Consider the following 15154-nt stretch of genomic DNA (forward strand, 5'->3'; position numbering starts at 1 on the left):
TTTTATTTTCTGAGTCCCATCAGCCCCTTTAGCCTCATCACCCAAATGTGCTCCATTGTACCATGATGATTTGAGTTTGTAAACTCACCATGCTGTCATCCCCTTTGCGCCTACGATTCCTTTTCCCTTCTCTCCCCATTTCATCACACAGATGCTATTCATTCTTTAAAGCTCAAATAAATGTCACTTTCTCTGGATTTTGCTTATCTCATCTATAAAATGGGGATGACGGAATTACTGCTCTCATTGGGTTAATGAGAAGATTGGATAAGTTAACTTAGAAAAGAAATAGTCATTCATATCAATGATCCTTTTATCTTTAAATTATTTACAAGGATACCGTCAGAAAAACTGGAGGAAAAATCTTGCGGAAAGAAGACATAACCAGTCTACAAACTGAAAAAGCATGCTGGGAAATGAAGAAAGCTTGGCCAATAAAATACCAGAAACTCACACTGCGTCTCTGTAAGTGGTAGAACCCACTCCTCGGAGGTCAGTGTATTGCACAGTGCCAATGGCACTCTGGAGTTGGCTGAGGGGGCTCCCTTTTGCCTTCCATTGGTTATCAAGATTTGGACAAGGGTGTTGAGATTCTTGGAAGAAAGTGTAACTTCAAGACAACATAATATTTAAAAATTCACAGGATTAGAGCAAAAATAAACAAAAAAATCTCCAAGGATTACCTCTGATTTTTTTTTTAAAGATGCATTGGTTGATTTCATCTCTATCTAGAAGCCAGCAAAACTGCTGTTTGTTTATCCTGTAGCTTCTATGCATCTTCCTTGCCTCTGTGTTCTCTCCCCGCTCCCTGCTACATGTCATAGATGTGGTTGAGAACAAGTATGTAATGGCATTAAGTCACTGCACATGGCAGAGGAGCGCTGTCTGGGGACAGGCCTATGATAAGGGTGGATGTGGGGAGCTGGACACAGTCATGGGAGTTGGGCAGTTCCCCCCACCTCCACAAGTGAGACAGCCCCCCGACCTTCCTTGCTTGTTTGAATCTGTGAATGTTTCCCAGAAAGAAATAGTAACTTCTCCTTTTTCTGGCAGGAACGCCTGATGAAACTCCCTGAAACAGGGCCTCTCCTTCCCCTTCATGCTGGCCTCCCACAAACTAATGCAAATGAGTCCTGACCCAGCCAGGGGTCTCTGGGAAGACTGCCAGGAGTTTTAGAACAAACATGCAAAGAATGTTATTTCATTTCTGGCATCCTGGGGAAAGAGGGACAGAGAAAGGGAAGCTGGGCAGTTAGCGGGTGGGAGGAAGGGAGAGAATGCTCACGCGTGCAACAAGAGGGAAGCAAATGGAGAGGATGGAGGAAATTAATAATAATGAAGGGCCTGCAAGGTGGCAGAGGTTGACACCTGGACTTTATAAATTTGGAAGGAGAATTATTACTTCCACTTTTTGGATGCAGGGATAGGTTTGTTCTCAAAAGTTGGGCATTTTTTCAAAATGTCACCCAGCTACAAAACAGTAGTGCCAGGATTTGAAACCATGGTTCTGAATTTCAGATCCTGAGCTATGTCTTCTCTGTGAGGCTGGCATACTGGTTGTCCTTTGATAGATTCCCAAAGAAAACTGAGCACAACCCTTGTCCCCTGACTTTCCATCTACTTCTGCCATTGTTCCAATTCCAGATTCATTCTCTTGCCAGCCCCCTTGCCAAAGTCTCCCTCTCTATCATCTCTCCTAATCCAACCTGTTCTGCACAGAGATCATTTTCAAACCCAAAGATGGCCATCTCACAAACCCATCCATAGTTCCCCAGTCTGCACCACAAAGCCCTACATGTTCCCCCTCCAACCACATGCACATATACACATGCACACATATATACCACGGCAATTGTAAACCTTCTGCATTGCTCTTATGTGTCCATTCGCTTTCTCACCTCTTTGTCTTTATTTCAGCTGTTCCCTCTGCCTGTGATGCAGCAACCTCCCCAATTCTAAATGGCCCGTGCTCTTCAGTCTTTCATCACTAGCTCAAACACATGTCTCCGAAGGCACATGGCTCTGAGAGATCACCTCTCAACATTAGCCTCAGAATTCCCATGCCTTTACTACAGGGCAAATCACCTTCTATACCAAAACAATTTTTTTTTTTTCCAAAATAAATTTTTGCTTGCAAGTTTTTCCCCAACATTGGGTACAGCTCTTTTAGTCTAAACAGTAGGATTTCAAAGGTCAGTTGCACCACTGCCTACAAGAGGAAGGCATCCGTGTGGACTCTGGAGCCAGATATGCTGTGCTAGGCTCATGGATCTGCCCTTTATTAATGGGACGCCTTGATGAGTCAATTGGTCTTTCTGTCTTACTTCCCTTAGGTATAAAATAGATATATTATAGAACCTACCTTAAATAGTATACCCTTTTATAAAGGTAAGACTTAGTAGACATAATGATCTGAGCACAATGCAAGACATATTGCAAAAGTTTAATAATGGTCAATGACAATAGTGATTGGCAGGCAAGGGCCATGTCATTGCCTGGCCAATGGCTACTGATGTATACATGAAGGACTAACTCCATTCATTCAACTTGGAATACCAATTACTGGCCTTCACTCTTCTCTAACTTGGGTATCTACTATGTGCCAGGCCATATGTTAAAGTATTCACAGATTCCTAAAACATGATGTTTAAAACCTATCCTCCTTTGGGATAAATGACAATCTCAGTTCTCTGTGATTATGAGAACTATATTTGGGATGGGTTCAAGGAAGAGTGGAAGAAAAATAAAAGGAGGGAAGACACTGCTTGTTACATCAAATGTTTGGGAAAAACACCCCAAGATTGAGATATCTCATATCCAAAAGGGTCCTGGAGATGCTCAAAGAGAACAGAGAACTTCACAGCGGGCAAGACAATTAGCCAATCACCAGTCCTCTTTATGTCACACTTGATGAAGACATACTAAGAAGGTCTTGTCTCTACTTCATGTGGTACCTGGTATTGAGCACCTACTGTGTGCTGGACATGCTAAGCCTGGGGGTTTTACATGTGTCAACTACTCCATATTTATTTCACAACAAAACTCTAATGTAGGAAAGTGTAGGTTCAGCTTCTCCTATAAAGACAGCAGATTTAAGCCAATGTCTAAGGCCTCCATCTCAATCATGCTCTGATTAAAATGTCAAAGTAGAACGGGGTTGTTGGTATATGGTGTGGTCTGTCCTTGGGGGAAAAGAGAACAGAAAGGAAAGAATGCCAGAAGAATCCAGAAGAATGGATTCCCTCTCGCCTCACAGTGCACCCTTGCAGTCTGCCAAAAATGCTCCAATGATGCTTTCCAGAATGCTCACAGCAACAACCTTCCTCACAAGTGGGGATCGAACAGGGGTGTGCGGTAAAGGACCCAGCACCGAGACAATAGGAGCAAAGGAAAGTGAGGAAGCCTGGCCCGCAGCCTGGGTCTACTGCAATCTCCAGGAGTTCCTAGAACCCTAGAATCAGAGCAGGAAGGGACTTCTGCAACCCTCCCCTTGGACATAATGAGGAAGAAACACGTTTCCTTGTCTTAGGGGTCTGGTGGGTGGGCAGCAAAGCAGGGCATGGAGCCTAGTGAGACTGTAACCAACTTCCAAAGCCTCTCCCCACCCTGATTTTCTATGCTTCTCTTAGATAGAGGTGGGGTCAAACTCTGCTAAGGGAACTGGATGGGTAGTTAAGACCCTGGCTCTTCCTTGACTGTAAGCCTCTGGATCTCTCTGGCCTCACCTTCCTCATCTGGACATTGAGAAAGTTGACCTAGATTAGAGATTTCAAATTAATGACCTTTAGTTTAATTGTGGCCTAGAAACTGGTTTATGTGGCTAATTTTAAATGAGTTACCAGTATGTACTAATTAAGAGATTGACTGAAACACCCAGATTTATGATTTGAGAGCTCTTTCATCACGAGGGCTACCTTCTCACACAGTAATGATTTGTTGGAACAAAGTAAACGATGAAATGTTTACATGATCTGAAGAGAACCCGATAGTACTGCCTGGAACAAAGTATTCTCTGCTCAATTTTAGTTTGTCACACTCCCACCGCTCTCTATTGTCAAGCATCTGGCCATGTTGGACCTTTGAAATCACTTGCAAGTCTTTCCTCACAAAGCCTGGCTGAGGGTTTGCCTCACCTCCTTCATCTCCCTTCTACTCTTTCCATGGGCTCTCACAGCCCCCAAGATTAACCAGCCCACCAAGGGCTGACACTGAAATGTTTCCTACCCTGCTTCCCTTGCAGCTGTTCACCATGTCCTTCCGTTTGGGCTCAGAGTGAACACATTTGTGCCTTCTAACCCCTCCATGGTCTCACAGAGGGTTGAAAATAGGAGAGTGTTCCCCCTGTTTTCTCTTTGGAATAAACAGACAAGGTCACCTAAATGTTTCTCAGGGGCATCACTTCTAGGGTCTTCCATGACCACTTTCTCTCTTCTGGACATTGTTTAGATGCTTGAGTTTCCCTTTGCAAATCAATTCTTCCCTCCAGCCACAAAGACCAAAGCATTCCCCATCATAGACGTCACATGCTTCTCCTGATACCCCAACATGGCTGACAGGCCCTTAACAGGGCTGATGAGGGCTTGGTGTTCCTCTGTAGCCCCACTTCTCCTCTGTCGCCCTTGCCCTACACACTCCAGCCAGACTTTTGCTGTATCATGCTATCTTTCCTTTCCAATCTTTCTCAGTCTGTCCTCTGCCTAAAACCTCCTTCACCCCACATTAGTTTCCAAGGGCTGCCATGGTAGATACAGAAGCTTGAAGGAATAGAAATGTGTTGTGTCACAGAACTGGAGCCTGAAGTCTGAAATCAGGATGTCAGAGAGCCATTCACCTTCCAAAGGCTCTCAGGAAGAAAAGTTCCTTGCCTCTTCCAGCTTCTGGTAGCCCCAGGCATTCCTTGGGCTGCAGCAGTATCACTACAATCCCCACATGGCCATCTTTTCTTAGTCTTTCTGCGTCCTTGCCTCTTCTTATTGTGACACCTGTCATTGGATAGGGACCAACCTAACCCAGTATGATCTCATCTTGATCCTGAACTCAATACACTTGCACAGACTATTTCCAGATAAGGTCTCATTCTGAGGTTATAGGTAGCCATGGATTTGAAATGAGGGGGACTGTTGAACTCCTCTTGCTACAACCTCAGGAGAACTTTGTAGCAGAGCTACAAAATAGACCTGAACTCTACCTGGCTGGGTTAGCGGCCCTTCCTCTGTGTTCCCACAGCTTCAGGGCTTTCCTGCAACACCAAGTCAAGCATCAGCAAACTGCCTAGTCCCTCTGTCTCACCATCAGACTGTGAGCTCTGTGAGGGTACAGACCTAGTTTGGCTTCACTTGTTCTGTATCCTGAGTGCTGACCTTAGTGGGAGGCCCAGGGGAGATGCTGAATAAACTCGTCCTTTCCCTGAGTACCCAGCAAGATAGTCAGCTATTATGAATAGGAAACGCTGCTTCTGGATGCTTGCAGACCAGAGCTGAGCTGCCCTGCTGTGCCACTGTAGCCCAGCACTTGTGCCTCTCAGGACATGCTCATGGGTTTCCCAACGTGTGAAGACCCCAGTCTCCTTGTCTGCTTGCACCAAACAGCCATCCTGCCTCTCAACCCAGCCTGCTCTCCCTATATACCATGGTCAGTATTGCCACCGAGCTCAGGTTCTGACACAGCCATCCCTGGCTCCCAGCTGCCAGCAGCAGCAAGTCCAGCTCCACCGCTGGCATCCAAGGCCTTGCCCCCACATCCTTCACCCTCACGAGTTCACACACACAGCCTGTGCCCTGCTCCTGCAGAACCCTGGCGGAACCCTGGGTGAAATCCTGACATGGTTTGAGGAGAACAACAACCGGCCTGAGAGTCCCCAGCAGGTTTTAGGAGCCTCGCTGTCTGTGGATTGAAAACAGTGTTCTCTTTCCCCTACGAGTCTCTCTTGGCTTGGGATGTATGCTTATTTGCTCCTGGCTGGAAGACAGCGCTTCCCCTCTCTGGGGCCCCAACTGTACACTGTGGAGCGGTCAGAGTGACCTGGTGCTGGACAGAATAGAGTCTGGATTCCAGACTGGCCCTGTACCCCAACCCCTTGACCAACAGGACACCACAACCAGGACAAGTTCACCTTCCCAGGGATTGGGGACAGTAGCGGTTCCAGTCCCTGCTGAGCCCTGGGACCCTGGGCCACACCCAGGTACCTGCGCACCCCAGAGTCACTTGCAGGCCCAGGCCCTTGTGCTCAGGTCAGGTGAGGAGGGGAGCAGCAGATACAAGGAGGACAGAAGATGGGCCCCAGCACGAAAGGGATTGGGGAGTGATAGGTAAAGGAGAAAGAGACAGGAGATACAGACACCAAGAAAGCAAGTGTAAGAGACGTACACACAGTCGAAAAGACAGAGAGACAGAGAGGATGTGAGGGTGACACACAGAGGCGGCAACTGTGATAATGAGAGAGTAAGAGGCAAAAGAGCAGAAAGGGAGGGAAAAAGAAGAAAAGATAGGAGAGAAATGATAAAGAAATATACAGGAGGGGAAAGCAGAGGAGGCAGGAGGGAGGGAGAGTGGAAAGGATAGAAGGAATAAGGGAGGGAGGGAGGGAGGAAGACAAAATTGTTCTGAGAATGGTTCACAGAGAAAAGAAAAAGCCAGTCCCAAGCAGGAGAGGAATTGTCAGGCCCCTCCTGGCTTCTTTCCCTGGTGTGTCCTGGATCAACCTCAGGCCCGAGTCTCAGCTCACACTGGCCCAGAGGCCGGAGCCCAAGCCCCTGGTCAGCATAGAGGCTTCCTCTGTGCATATCTCCTTTCTCCTAGGAGCTGAAAGTCCCCTCAGAAACTGGCCTGTCATGTCAAGGCCTTGGCTCAGGAGACCCACTGAACAGACTGGGTCACTGAAACCGAAAGAGAAGAATTCAGCCTGACACTGGCTGAATGAAGGCCTTCCACCTGGACCCAAACCCTTCCCTCTCCAGTTACCAGGGGCCTGCATCCCTCTTCTTGCCTCCCTCGCTGACAGGCACAGCCTCCGAATGCATGAACTAGCAGTATAATCACTCTGCTACAAATGGGGAAACTGAGGCCTCAGCAGTGGAAAATCCCTGCTCCGGCTTCAGAGCTGCTCAGGGCCAGAGGCAGGGTGACCCGCAGGTCTCTTTTCTCCCATCATTGGGCAAACATTTTTGAGAGCCAGCCCTAGAGGACTCCTGATGACTTTTATGCTGTTTCCAGTAAATTCTGTGCTGATTCTTGGCACGAAGAGAGGAAATGAAGAGGGTAGAGTGGGAATGTAAATAAAGGGAAACGTCGAGATTTCATCTAATATATAATTATAGTATCCATGGCAGTGGCCCTGGCTGCTCTTACAATGTGCTGCCAGGCTGTGCCCAGGGTAGGGGGGGGGTGTCCCCAGGGCACCGGAGAGCCTAGTTAATGCTCCACCCAAGGATTCAAGCCCCCTGGGCTTCTGGAGGAGCATCTTTGGACCAGGATCCCGAGTCTGTTTTTAGAAACACATGGCAGTCTGCAAAGAGGCTGGGAAACAGCTCAGCAAGTGAGAGCTGGGAGGCCAGGGTATCTCAAAAATGGTAGTTGAGAGCCCATCCTTAGGGTGGAGTGGGGTCCTCCGACAGACTGCAGTTGAGCAGTTTGTGGGTGTCACTGCCAAGATCACAGGAGCAAGATGAAGTCTGGAGGTCAGTGGTAACCAGGTAGCTTTGGTATGAAGACTGAAGATTGTTTTCCATGTTGTTACAAACTTATCTGGAACAGACCTTTACATGAGAGATCCCTTCAAACAGCTTTCACCCCCCTGACCCCTGCCATTTCTACATATCCAGTTCTCGTAATCTAATGGGATCATTTCAAGGTCAGGCTCTGGAAAGAAATTGGCTGACCTCGAATCTTGGCTTCTCTACTTACCAGCTCCCTGGGTCTGGTCAAGTTAGCTAACCTCTCTGAGTTAGTAAATTTCATCTGTTGGATGTCAATAGTATTAACTGCCTTAGTGAGTTGCTTTGAGGATTAGATTGGAGAAGATTTATGAGAGAAAGAGAGGGGGAGAAGATTAGAGAAGACAAGACAAGAGGAGAGAACTAGGCTACAGCATAGCACTGGTGAAAAGTGAGTTAAAGGACTGAGTAAAGGAGAGAAGTCATCTCTCCAGATTTCTGCATTGACTTGGAAACTTGTTCAAATCATTTATAGCTATTTGGCTTATTTACTGGCATCAGGTACCATTCTAGGCTCCACAGATACAGGATGAAGCAGGCAGACACAGAAGCTGCTCTGTGCTCACTCTCTGAGAAAGGATGGACAATACAGAAATAGACACTAACTCATCACAACTTCAGCAAGCACCACGGCTTTGTGTGGCAGGTAAGATCCATGGTCAGTAAGGTGGTCAAAGTCCACCTGAGGGGATCCACTTAAGCAGGGGCCTGCAGGAGAATAAGGAATTATCATGGGGAGAGGCAGGAGAAGGCCATCCCCGGGAAAGAGAACAGTAGAAGCAGACCTTGAGGAAAGAAGAGACTGGGTGATTCTAGCAAGAGTGGCTGGGGAGTGCTAGGTGGAAGGGACCAGGGCAGCAATTAACTTGCTCTCTCACTGGGGTGCTATGAGCACAAGGGCATCAACAGGGTGACACCAGGCACATTGTTTGGGTCAAGTCTGCAGGAGTAATCTTAGTAACAGCCTCCTGACATTATCAAGCACCCGCAAAGAGCTGGGCCCTCTCTTATGCTCCTGATGTTTGTATCCTCACAGCTCATTGTATCCTTGCAAGCCTATGGCATAGGTCTTACGATGATTCTGTCTTACAGATGAAAAATCTAAGTCTCAGAGAAATAAAGAAATTGACCCAAGGCCCCAAAGTGGCCCCTGTCTGATGTCAAAGGCCTTGTTTTAAAATATTGCCTGCATGGTCAAGAGTGGGGAGGAGAGTGTGGACTCAAAGAGTCTACTGCCCTACTCATTCGTGATCTCAGCCAAACACAGAGGGGTCCTGATACCCTCCTTGTGCAATGACCTTATGAAAAATTGCAAAGCTCTTTCTCATCTTTTGTCCCGTTTCATCTTGGCAGCGATTCTGGGAGGCAGGCTAGTTATCTTTGTTTTATGGGTGCCATTCATTAGCTCCATTTTGTAGATGACAAGATGAGTTGTGAAGCACCTTCCCTGGGGACCTACAGGCGGCAATCTGGGCCTTGTCAGCCCTAAGCAGGGCTGCTTTCTACCCTTTCACTCATACCCTCACCAGAAAGATCTGAAGGAGCCTGTGAATAAGGACAAGCACAGCATGTGGGGCAGGGAAAAGACAGGGAGGGGTTGGAGTCATCTTGGGTCTGAATCTCAGTTTTATCTCCTCTTGTCAAGTGATTTTGGGTGAAATGTTCACCCACTTAAGCCTCCGCTTCCCAATCTATGAAATGGGAGATGATGATGATGCAGAGGGTGGTGATCATGATAGTCATCATATAGCCACAGGGTTATAGTGAGAATTAAAAAAGGCAGCACTTGTGACCCCCTCGGCATGGTACAAGGCACACGCTCCATGCTCCGTAACTACCGTTAGCACCAGTGCTGCCATTGCCTGGAAGTACCAGCAGCAGTGCTGATCAGGAGTTGGTGGGAGTGTCCACCCTTCCCTCATGGGCAAGCGATAGAGGCTGCCATTTCACAAATGAGATTATCAAGGCTGAAGGAGGGGGAGGCCCTGGCCCCAGGTCTCACTGATACAAGTCAAGAATCCAAGTGTGGGAACTGCCGTCCGACTCCTGACCTTGGACTCTTTCTTCACAATGCCTGCCCTTCTCCAGGGCCTCGGTTTTTCCTCTACTCCTCTGCTCCAACTCCACCCACTCGAACTAAGAAGGGGCCTTCGCCCAAGTCTCTGGTCCCACCAGGGATGTTGGCGCGTGGTTGTCATGCCCGAGCTCCGCTGGCATTCCTTTCATAGAGCTGAGGCCAGGGAGGTGAGGGCGGGCCTGGGGCAAGCCTCTGAATGTGTGGGAATGAGCCCCCCACCCCAGGAATCGGGCCTGGCTGCCACTGCATGTTTGCTCAGGACTCATTGGCAGTCATCCATGATTCGAGAAAGGCAAGGCGGCCAAGACAAGACAGAGGCTAATTACCCTGGGTAATAGGAAATTGGGGAGCGGCAACAAGAAGGGTGTCCAGGCTTCTGGCCAGGCAAGGGGCAGGACTAAGGATGCCCAGCCTGGCTTCACCCATCCAACCTGAGTGGAGATTCCTGCCCAGGGGTTACCCTGGGACTCCAACAATCCAAAGGTGCCAGACTGGCCACACTGTCAGGCCTTCAGGGGACCCTCTCTCTCCACTGCTCTGTTTGTTTTCATTCAAAAGCAAAACAAATGAAACAAACAAGGAAATTCAATTTAAACAGTGCCCGGGTGCTGATGTTTCTGTTTTGTTACACCAGGGTGAGCTTAGGACAGAAAATCAGCCTTGACTTTCACTCCTCCAATTGGTCTCAACCCTGTGGCACTGTGTAAAATTACATGCATGGAGGGGTTGCAAAAGCAATTTGCCTGTGTAGGTGGGGTGGAGAGAGGGAGGGGGAATGGTGGGGGGCCAGATTCAGAGACAGGGTGGGGGAACTAAAACTCAAATAAGAAAAAAGACTGAGATACAACTGCAGAAACAAAAATTAAGAGAACACATCGAAAGGCAAAGGACTGAAAGGGAATATGGCAGACAGTGAGTTACACAGAAAATATGTAACAGAGAGGGAGGAAGAGGATGAAGAGATGGGATAGAGATGCAGATTGACATGGGAGGGCAAAAGCCAAGTGAGAGAGGTGGGAAAGCTGGAAGGGCAGGAGCCTGGGAGGAAGAGAGAAGAAGAAATCCCAAGGCAGAACTCTCAAGCTGGGATACACCTAAAGCACCTTCGTTTTGAAGATGCTGAAATTGCATAAAAAGGAGAAGAGGGGACAAGTGCCTGGAGTCTGCAGTCCCGGAGGCAGAAGCGATGGTAGCAGGATCCAAACCCCAACTTTTTGCCTCAGAGGCAGCTCCTCTACACCTGTGCCCCCTAAATCCTTCCATCAAGCCTGCTGGCAACGTGGCAGGGGGCATTTGGGAGGTGACTGAACTTCATTAAACTAGGGACTAGACCCATCCTCTCTTTGCATCCTTTCTCCCCAACAGACCCTGATTAACCATTCTTCCCAGGGCTGGTGGGAAGTTAAACTGGCTCATGGAGTAGTTCTCCAGTAGCTCTGCCCTTGCAACAGGAGACACTGATAACCAGGGTCTGAGTCAAAAAGACCAAAACAGGAAAGAGAAAGTAACTGATGTTTCCTGCAGGCCTCCTGGATGCCAGCAATCTGGCAAGCCCTGTTTGTAGAGTACCTTATTCAAGCTTCTTCCTTGGAACCCTCTGAGGTAGGATTACTAGCCTTCTTTCCAGAGCAGTGAGAAATGACATTCCCCAGGTCAGGTTATAAGTGCCAGGCAGAATCCGGATTCACACCCAGTTCAGACTGTCCCCAAAGCCGGAAGCTCTTTCCACTGCCATGCATGACCTTTTTGGCTCACGAGGGAGAAAACTAATTTGGGGCAGGAAGGAGCAAGCAGAAAATGAGAAACCCCAAGCACTGACACTGGGACTATTTTAAAACATGAGACTGATTCGGTGATACTTCATAGGAGGAGAGCCGCCAGTGGGGTGAGACGCTAGCCCATATGGCACCCTGACTCCTTACCAGAGACCCCAGGGCACGAGTAAAATCAGGTTCAAAAATGCAATAAAGAAGTGTTCAGAGTTAGGGATGACAAGGAACAAGAAGCACATTTCCAGGAAACATGAAAGGATGTTTCTTACCTCAAGAGGAGGGAAGGGGGTAGGGTTTCAGGTAGGCTGGGAGGCAAAGAAGAACGGAGGGGAAACCTGCATTTTGAAGGGATGGCAGAGGATACATCAGCTCTTGGTATTCATTGCTTTTGGGGTTCCATAAAACATTTCTTGGCTCTCTACAAAATGGACCTGTAGGATACCAGCCTGGCTAACACCAAGTTCCCACAGTGTCACCCACAGACTGGCTTCCTCCTGGTCTCTCAGTGAATGTGAAGCGCCTGAGGGCTCTGGCCTTCTCCTACATGCTCTAACACTGGAGAGCAGAGGTGTGTGGGGAGCTCAAAGGAATGATCATCACAACAAGGGCAATTAAAGCAAAGGGGCTATTGCTACACGTCTCAGTCTCCTAAGGAAGCTCACCACCGTTTATGACGATCTCACCCAAGCCTCTTGTGAACCTCAAGTGAACCCAACACCTTATTTTATCCACACTTTTACAGAGGAGGAACAGAAGGGCTCAGAAGATTAAGAAACACGGTCACTGTCAGACAGCCCATAAAGTAAATGAACGATAGTATATGAGAGTGGATGAATACATGGATGGAAGGATGGATTGATGGGCAGTTGGATGGGTAGCTGGATGGTGGATAAAGGAAAGAAGGAGAGAGGTGGGAAGGATAAAGGAATGGATTAATAATTAGATAGAAAAATGGGTAAGTTAATAAATTGGTGAGTGAATAAAAGAAAAAATAAATGTGTGAAATAACTGGTGAATAATGCTTACCTTGTTAACAGCTGTGCCTTGCTAGGTTCATAGAGACTCAACCTATAATTTTTCATAGTTAGGGCACATGAAGAGAGCTGTTCTCTAAAACTCTGTAACTTATGGCAGCTGCATCCATATGTAAAAACACTCATTGACATGGGAAGCAAAAGAAAAATAAGCTTCTTTTGCCTCTGAGATCAATGGATGAATCTGAGAATGACTTCCTTTTGCACCCTCAGAAGTCTGGATGCAGTGACTTTAACATATTTGATGAAGGAGTGGTTATGGTTCTATTTCTAAGAGACTGGCTAGATCTAGTAATAAAAAAATTCTGTGTCTACATACTGTACATATATATGCATGTATATACTTCATGTATTCACAAGAGTGATCATGGAATTGGCAAATGAACACCAGACAGAGATTCCTACTTGCCAACTTGCCATTTTCTCCCTGGGCTGCAGATTCATCAGCAGGAAAGTGGTTTTGAGTTTCTGGCTACCCTGAGCCATTCAGCTTTAACTTTATATGACTTAGTGACTCATCATGGCCACACTCCTCCAATGGACTGCTCAACCTTAGCATCTCAAGGTGCACACACAGGCTGGCCAATAAAACATTTGGCTGGCCTAGACAGATTACTCATGCCTTCCTTCCCAGGCTTACGATTGTCTTGTCTGCTTCATACTCCCCATGCACCCAGCATGCCTTACTTGTAGAGACCATCGGGTTCCAGACACTTGAAGATGACGGAGTAGATGCTGACTTCAGGGACCTCTCCGTGGCTTCGACCAGCTGCTACACACGATGTGCCCAGGCCAGAGAGTAAGTCATCAGCAAAACTCAGGAATTCTCCTGGAGAGAGACAAAGAAAGATGAGCTCCCCAGCTCAGACCTTGGTGAGCAGACATTCTTGCTATCATCCAAACCCATCAATATGTCTGGATACTATTATCAGGAGGATTAGTGCACAGAACAAGCACAGGAAAGGAAAATAACACTAATTAATATCTAGCCATGATGATTACTAAATTGTGTGCCTTAATGTTCCCACTTAAAAAAAATGGGACTATTGATATCTACCTTCATGAGCTTGTAGCCAAAGCTCAAATGAGGTGAAATACTGTATTACAAAAAGGCAACAAGGAGGTGGTATTTTCTGTCCCAAGTAACCATGCTGGCCTGATCCCTGCCATTAAATTTCCCTTACCTCTATGAGCAAAGCCCTTCTTTCCCAGAATAGCATTTTTTCTTCCTTGTATAATGAAGAAAGTGGGATATGGCTGTCAAATTGGTATCCTGTTTTAAGGTCACTCTGATGCACCAGGTCTGTGCAGTGTTCAGTTTTGAAGGACATGCAGTCCCATCAAAAGGGAAAGAGCTCCAGGACTGACATCGGGCATAGGGTATAGGACAGGTAGGGCCAGTGGAAGAACGAATGTCCAGAATTCCAGGAATTGCATTTTCTAAAAACACACTAAATCCAGTCACTTAGTTCTAGCAAGCCAATGACGTTTACTAGAAACAGGACTGATGAGGAAGATAAGAGGAAGTCTAGAAGGACTAACTGAGTATCTGGAATCTAGGAATCTAGTCTTGCTTTGTTAAGAATGACTATAAGGAAACATTTGAATTATCAATCTCTCCTTTTCCATTTCTACCTCTTCTAGTACCAATATTTGATCTTGCTTTTTACCAACCTTCAAGTTATATGTTATACACTCCCTGCTAGGTAGAAACATCTGTAACTATTTTTTTTAATTTTTTATTTTATCTTATATATTTTTTACATCATTTTTCAATTTTGCACAATGTATGCATTTTCATCTTGGTTATATTCCCCACACAATTTCCACCCCCCTTATTCTGACCCTAATTCCTCCTCCTCACCCCATAGTGTGTCTCTGATTTATAGTTGCTTGTTGATTTTGATTTTTACTTTATTATAATTAGTCTTTTTCCTGGTCCCTTTTTTAGGTTTTCTAAATTCCTGCTATGAGTGAGACCATCGAGTATTTTTCTTTTTCTTTCTGGCTTATTTCGCTGAGCATGATCCCTTCCAGCTCCATCCATGTTGCTGCAAATGGCATGAGTTTATCTTTCTTGATTGCTGAATAATATTCCATTGTGTATATGTACCACATCTTCTTGATCCAGTCATCTATTTTTGGGCATTTGGGTTGTTTCCATAGCTTAGCTATTGTAAATAGTGCTGCTCTAATAGGAACCTCTAATTCTTTCTTCAACTATAATTCTATGAGGATAATTACCTTAAAAATTTTAAGGTGCAATTTCATGTATGCCTTATTTCACTATTAGATCCATAAAATACTGTCTATAGTGCCCTTTAGAATTGTATTTTTGGGCCTCCCTGATGACCAAGGGCTTAAGTCTCAGCACTATCACCTCTACGGCCTAAGTTCGATTCCTGTCCAGGGAGCTAACTCGTGTATGGCTCAGCAGACCTCTCCTGCCTTACCTGCTGCTCTGCTTAGCAGTGTAATTCAGTAAATCTGCTCCCCACTCTGTCTCTGGTGAATCCTCTCACCCCCTGGCATCTCTGGCCTATGCCCCAGTTCTTCTAT

The 15154-nt window shown here is 46.6% G+C and overlaps 1 protein-coding gene across 3 annotated transcripts in view; it reads right to left on the bottom strand.

Moving 5' to 3' along the window:
- Positions 1-15154, bottom strand: part of ASTN2 (astrotactin 2) — an 834050-nt gene that overhangs the window by 38973 nt on the left and 779923 nt on the right. For all 3 annotated transcript variants that reach the window (XM_054689531.1, XM_054689530.1, XM_037494593.2), the window contains one exon: positions 13283-13424. In XM_054689531.1, coding sequence (XP_054545506.1) covers positions 13283-13424 — 142 coding nt within the window. The remainder of the gene's footprint in view (positions 1-13282; positions 13425-15154) is intronic.

Source organism: Talpa occidentalis, unplaced genomic scaffold (genome assembly GCF_014898055.3).
Source record: "Talpa occidentalis isolate TD23 unplaced genomic scaffold, MPIMG_talOcc4v2.1 talOcc4.7, whole genome shotgun sequence".
NCBI classification, from domain to species: Eukaryota; Metazoa; Chordata; class Mammalia; order Eulipotyphla; family Talpidae; genus Talpa; species Talpa occidentalis.